General features: G+C 33.2%; 1 protein-coding gene across 1 annotated transcript; it reads right to left on the bottom strand.

The window, feature by feature from the left end:
* Nucleotides 1-2518: 2518 nt before the first annotated feature.
* On the bottom strand, nt 2519-6304 carry LOC129809925 (uncharacterized). The gene is made up of 3 exons (XM_055860071.1): nt 5976-6304; nt 3043-3114; nt 2519-2944 (listed from the first exon to the last, which is right to left on the bottom strand). The coding sequence occupies exons 1-3, from the start codon at nt 6218-6220 to the stop codon at nt 2548-2550; spliced, it is 714 nt and encodes a 237-aa protein (XP_055716046.1). The 5' UTR covers nt 6221-6304; the 3' UTR covers nt 2519-2547.
* Between the last annotated feature and the right edge of the window lie 484 nt (nt 6305-6788).

Consider the following 6788-nt stretch of genomic DNA (forward strand, 5'->3'; position numbering starts at 1 on the left):
TCATACTGATATTTTGTAAAACAAATATGAATAATATTCCATCTAATTATACATTATTCATTTCTTTTGCAAATTGTCTATATAGGGGAAACTGGGGCAGTAGTAAACACAGGGTAGATCTGAACACTGATTTTTATTTATACCCGACTTGGACTACACCAACCATATCTTCTGTGAACAAGGACCCCTATAGTATGTATATATTCATTTAGGTCTAGTTCTCTGAAGTATATAAATAATCTAATATAAATATAAATAATATAAATAATAATCTAAAATAAATAATCTAATGAGTGCTCCAAATCACGAGAAAGAGCTCTCCGTGAAATATCTTTTCGAGTGGTTTATGAATATATATACACTGGTTACCGATTAAATTGATTCATAAATTAAAAAAATATATATTGGTACTTAACTGATTCATTACAAGACCGATGCAGCCACGTTCAAAATTTCAATACCTTTCCTTAAAGTGGTCCCTCCAAAGTGGTTGACTTTTGACCTTTACTAATTCGAAATGGCGAATTTTCCGGTCATAGGTATGTTTGGACTAAAAGTTCGCCTGGACAATCTCTAGTCTAGAACATATCCGAAGATTATTGAAAAAAATTCGGCCAATTTTGAGAAAAACCGAAAAACATGATTTTTAGGGAATCTTAATAGGGGATGTAAAATTATTCAAAAATCGATACTTAACCGATTCATTTATCGATGAAGACCGATTCAGCCAGGTTCGAAATTTCAATACCTTCCAAGTGATTAACGACCTTCCTTAGACGAAGTGTTCGTCTAAGCTACCTCTAAAATATATCCGAAAAGGAAAGAAATCAACAGAGCCGTTTTCTAAATAACTTAAATCAACTATAAAGAAAAAAGTACACTATAGTTTTATTGCAGTAATTTTTCTTGTTACCCGCTTGGAATCCAAATGGTAGAAGATAAAGACTTGCGAATTTCAATGACCTCCCCAGCTGCTACCGTTCCAGAACCGTGTTTTCTCGGCCGAAAATTTTTGTAATTGATTTTTTTATTTTAAAATTTATCACTGGGAGAATTTATAGTAAGCTAGTCAAAGTAAACCAAGTCGGATCAGCAGTCAAAGTAAACCTTAAGCGACAGTCATTGCTCGAAAATCAAACCACCTAATTTTATCCATGTACTTGATTAATTAAAAAATGTAATGAAAAATTTTTGAATTTACCCGGTCATGCGTAGATAAAATCCTGAAAACTGATTTTTTTATTTTAAAATATCCTCGTGCATTTATGTCTTTTACAAACTTACTATAAAAAACATTATTTTTAATTTGTTATATCATTTTTTATTTGTATAAATATTTTCAATTTAAATAATAACAGAGATTAAATTAAAAAAAAAAAAGAAAATCAAAATTACTAAAATTAGATATGAGGAGTATATGAAATGATAAAAAGGTTCATTGGGTCGAGTGGTAGAGCATTGACCTGATGCAAGTATCCCGGGTCCGAATCCTTTTTAGGACACCAGGAATCTTTTTTGGCGTTTAAGGTGTTCGGATTGCATCCAGTGAGCTTCACTGCACTCGATTCCACGAGGTATGGGATTCACAACCCAATCCCTGTATAAGAAGTGTAATAATGGATGAACCGAGCTCCCCTTGTGGGAAGGCCTAGTTCCTCTATGGAACGTTGTGCCACCATTACCATTATTATTATTAGTATATGAACTTATATAAAGTTAAGGATTTTTTAAAATTAAAACCTAACATCTTACTGGTAATAGATGATAATCTACGATAAAGATTTTAAATACTAAAATGCTAAATTTCTGAGTGTGTATTAGGAAAAATGCTGAAACTTCAAATATTTTTCTTTAAATAGAATGAAAAGCTTCATTTTTCTTTATTATTAAATATATTTAAAATAAATATTATTTAAAAAAGTAAATATTTAAAACTTTCATATCAAGTCTGAAAAAGTTTGAGGTAGTCCTCTGTGAAATAAACATAAATTTTCACAGTACATTTTATTAAAATTTCCAATATTTAATTTTGACAACTATTTACTTCACAATTTATTTGCGTAATGGAGTCTGCACACTGGAAAAATTTATGTCCATATTTGACAGTTAATCCTACGTAAGCATAGGCAATATGCTTCAATATGCACATAAAATTCTCTAGTGTGTAGAGTCCATAAGGCTAATCTTATGTTAGCATATTACCAATTTAGCATATGACAAGATCTATTTATTTGTTAAGGGATAATTAGAATCCGAATTGGCCAGTAACATCAAAATAAATATAATAATTAATTATAAGCAGGTATTACGCTGAGGCTGTCACATTGAAAAGATTTCAATTATTAATGGATTTTTCTTTATGAAAGTTAATTATATAATTAACTATCACCAATATTTCAATCCAAATAAAATACTAAAAGAAATACTCATAAAATTATGTAATAAAACAAGGTAGTTCACTTGCAAACTTTGTATTTTATCACATCATTTGCTTAAGATGTTTTTTTATGCTTTTAAATACTTAATTTATTACAGAGCTCTTATACGTTATGTATTTTCATCCCCTGTTGAGTAATCCCTTAGATAAACGTTTAAATTTGTGGTATTTTCACGATGCTTGACGAGCCTTGGGAGCTCAACGAAATGCTCATGAGCACTAAATTCTTCCATATTTGTTGCATTTCCCTCGGAGAATTCCACTCCATCGTGGTCTCCCTCAAAGACCATGGTCTCCATCTGCTCTCGCCCTGAGCCCGCGGTCATCACCATCACTGTAGGATTCATGGCGTCCATGTGCTCCTTGAGGCAGCTCTGAAGCAAATTGAGGAAGAAGAGAAATGCCAGTAACGTTAAGGCAGACAGTGCTCCACTGCCTTTACCACTCTTTCGCCCCGAGGAGTAGTGTGGGGGACCATGGTCGTAGTAAACGGTACCACCGCTTGTCCTGGAATTTATGGTTAGAAGAGGAAAAATGCAGAAAATTTAGAACACCCCAGAGGCAGATGACACTCTATTGGAAATGCAATATTCCCATGATATTACCCATATGGAGAGTGGTCGTCGTAGCTGCCGTGACCCAGTTTGAGGCCGAATCCTTGGTGATGGGAACCATACCTGGATGGACGGAATATTATTGAGTGTCTAAGTGATTTTCAATACCAGCCAATTACTGGGATGATTGATGACAGTTGAGTTAGACAAATATATTGAATTATATAGTGGCTCATCGAGCTCATTATGCAGGGATACACAGGAGGATGAGTATGTGGAAATTTGATGAAATTTTCATGAGGCTATTTTCACATCGTTTAATTTGAAGTTTAACATTGCAATTTTATTTAATGAGCTTACTACCAAATTTGAAGTATAGTCAGCTAATGGATAATATAGAGAAAGGTGGGGCAAATTCAGGCCATTGAATTCAAATTAGAGAAGATGGAGCTACTTTGAGCTGTGGGCTATGTATACAATTTTTGAGCTTTACCACGCCCAGTTTTCTTTACAAATATGCGAAAAAGTTATATATCAATATAGCTCCGCAACTTAAAGTATCCCCACTTCCCCCTACATAACTTCAGTTGGAATTCAGCGGTTTGTCAAACATACAGCCAATTTTAAAGATATTAATTTATTATTCGAAAATATTTTCGAAAGTCATGGAGTTTGAAACTATCCCATCTTGCCCTCGATTTAGTCCTTCTGTTGCCTGACTCGGTAGGTATAGTTTTCGTATCGTTAATAAAAGCAGCAACACTGTCTAATTGATAAAATGATAATTTCGTCTAATTAATATGGATGAAAACTTGTGATACATAGTTATAGAACTCTTACACATAAGATCTTATACATAATATATTCGACTCACTAGAGCTATAATCATTAGGAAGTACAACATGAGCAGAGTATTTTACCGAGAACTTGTGAATAAAACATTTATTTTGAGCATAGAAAACTTTCAGCGATAACGTTTTCGCATATAAAAATTATCTAAATAAAAAAAAAAACCTTTAAATAAATTTCGCTGCTAGAAAAAACAAAATTTGATTAAGAGATAATTGAAGAGGAAAATATAAAATTCTTAATTGCTTGAAAATAATGAAATATTCTAAGGCTCAGGGATAAAAATAAAGAAATTATGCATCACTTTCAAATTTCAGATATGATTTACAATTTTCTGATCAATTTTGGGTTATTTACCTGCCAAAGATAAATATTTAACCTAAGATTTTTACAAAAAAATTTAATGCCGGTCTCTTCCGATGATTAAATATATTATACGACAAAAAGCTTTAAAATAAGTTGCTTTTAAATAGTCGGAGTTATTCAAAGCAATTTCTCAATCCAACATAATTTAATATTAATTTTTTTAATTAATTTCCAGAGATAATGGGTTGAATATGAGTATGTGTGAATGGTAATGAAATAATAAATACATACACACATACAGATAAGATACCTATCATTGAAATTGAGTTTAATTGAGTTTTTTTTGTGCTAAAATTAATACGAAAATAATATATCTTGGCAACTTCAACTCAGACCGAATTAGAATGGCCAAAAGAATCGATTTTCACTCGAATTAATATCTTAAAATTTTTTTATTGTACAATTTATAACTCTGATTTCTAATACTATATATTTCGCTGTTTCTTGATTCATTATGAAATTTTAACAAGATCCATATTACGGATAAATCTTCTTTTGTTTTTAATGACTTTAGCTATTACCTTTTGGCACATGACGCAGTTACTTGAACAATTAGATTCTTCTAAAATGAATGTCATGCTTTCTAGAGATCAATAAATAAGTCAGGAAGGTCGAACAATGTGTTATTATTATTATTATTTTATTTAATCGCAAAAAGTAGGATAATGCCTCTTGCAAATGTGATAATTATGAAAAAAATAATAAAAAAATAAAATTAACAAAAAAATTTAAAAAAATAGGAACAAAAAAACTTCAACACAAACAATTTTAAAAATAAAATAAAAATTAGAAATCTTCTTGGATCCAGTATGATGACAGAATTCGAGGATTGTAGCCCCTGAAATATGGTCAAATTTTCAGGAAATTTAAGACATTGGACTAGTTATTAAAATATGCTATTATAATGGGTAAAATTAAATAAAAACGTATTGAATAAAAAGGAGTTGTTCGAAGTTAGAATTATCAGAAGGTAGAACGCTTTCCTCTACTTACAAAAAAATGTTTTAGGGTTCAAATGGACTCAGACTGATCCCTGAAAATATTTTGCCTGTTAAAATTGGCGGTAAAGATTTATCCCAAACTGTGATAAGGGCTTATTAGGATCGTCAACTAGATAGAGGTCACTTGTATGAATTTCTTTTACTCAATCCTTTGCTGCAAAATTTCACAGGCTAAATATGAGTATATTTGCTTAGGCCATTAGATGTGATTTTTTCCCAGATCATTGAAATTTAGGTTGACATTGCAGTAGCACTGCTCTTTATCACTGATCATTCTTCACTCTTAGTTGAGGAAACTCGCTTTGATCTCACTTTTAAAGCCTTTCACTAGCCCCTTAGCAAAATCCTCTACTACTTCTCCGAAGGCTCAGCTCTGCGGAACGAACAGGACTATGACCATGTTATAATATTAGCTCCACAAATGAATTGCGAAACTAAATTAAATGATGTAAGGATCATTTTCATTTAAAAATAAGACAGAAAAGCCGTTTTTTAAAGTACCCCAGTTTAAAAGCGCCCCACTTTCCCCTATTCGTCTTCCTAACTCTTGTGATATCGTCATTTTGTTACACTTAAATTTTGTTATAAACCAAAGAAATTTAAAATATATATTTTGAAATAAACTTAACGTTAATCAACTATTTCTAGGGAAACTCACTTAAGGAAATCAAAGCACTATTAAATAAATCACTTGAAAATTTCACTGTAAATTTCTTAAATTTCCACAAATAGTTGAGTTGAAAATTTCATGAGAAGAACGACCCATACATGCCATAGATTCCAGGATGATAGAAAGCTCCACCTGAGTAATCATGATTGGGGGCGTGATGGGAGTGGACTGGGTCGTAGGATGAATGCCACGATGGTGGATGATGCGGAAAGAATTGATGAGGGGAGTGATGGTGATAATGGGTCCGGAAGAAGCGATCAATTGGACCCAAATTGCCATTCACCGTTGTCAGCGTCGTGTCATTTCCATCCACACTCCCACCAAACAATTTCGAAAATGTCATCTCCCGAGCCACTTGAAAATTCACAATTTCACACACGTGATCATCACTTGCGAGACTCCAGAGCCTGGGGAGCCAAGTGCAAGAGTGGCACATCTTCTTTGGCATTTTATACCCATGGCAGCAAGATAATGGTTGGATGTGCGGCATAAACTGTTGATGGAGATGATAGAGATGGTTCTCATTACTGGAGCGTGAAATTGTCAGAGATTTAATCCAACTGTCGGGCACATTATTCATTAAAATTGGAGATGAGGATGTGTGTGGAAAAGAGTGAATCAAATTTCATTGAAAATTATCAAATTTGTGCGACTGCACTTCTAGGGCGAGCACACAACTTTAATTGCGAGCGATTGTGTGTACATTGGAGTGTCTCATTGTCGGGCCAGGCTGTCTGCTGCTGATGCCACCATCGGGATGCCCATTGCGCGGCATGGCAAAAAGAGGGACACTGCGAAATGCACTGCTCTGGAGGAGCCGACAAAAAGCCATTGGTGCAGAGAGAGTCACAGGCAACCGCTTTTGCCATCATCATCATCAGCGAAATGGACCACTCCTGCCATTAAAATAA

Source organism: Phlebotomus papatasi, chromosome 1 (assembly GCF_024763615.1).
Source record: "Phlebotomus papatasi isolate M1 chromosome 1, Ppap_2.1, whole genome shotgun sequence".
In the NCBI taxonomy this organism is placed as follows: Eukaryota; Metazoa; Arthropoda; class Insecta; order Diptera; family Psychodidae; genus Phlebotomus; species Phlebotomus papatasi.

Excerpts from the sequence above, each read along its gene's own strand:
- LOC129809925 (XM_055860071.1), bottom strand. The coding sequence starts at position 6,220 with ATGACATTTTCGAAATTGTTTGGTGGGAGTGTGGATGGAAATGACACG. Across the intron at positions 3,115-5,975 it reads CATCCTGGAATCTATGGCAT|GTATGGTTCCCATCACCAAG; the intron begins GTATGGGTCGTT and ends CCGTCCATCCAG. Across the intron at positions 2,945-3,042 it reads GACGACCACTCTCCATATGG|GACAAGCGGTGGTACCGTTT; the intron begins GTAATATCATGG and ends CATAAATTCCAG.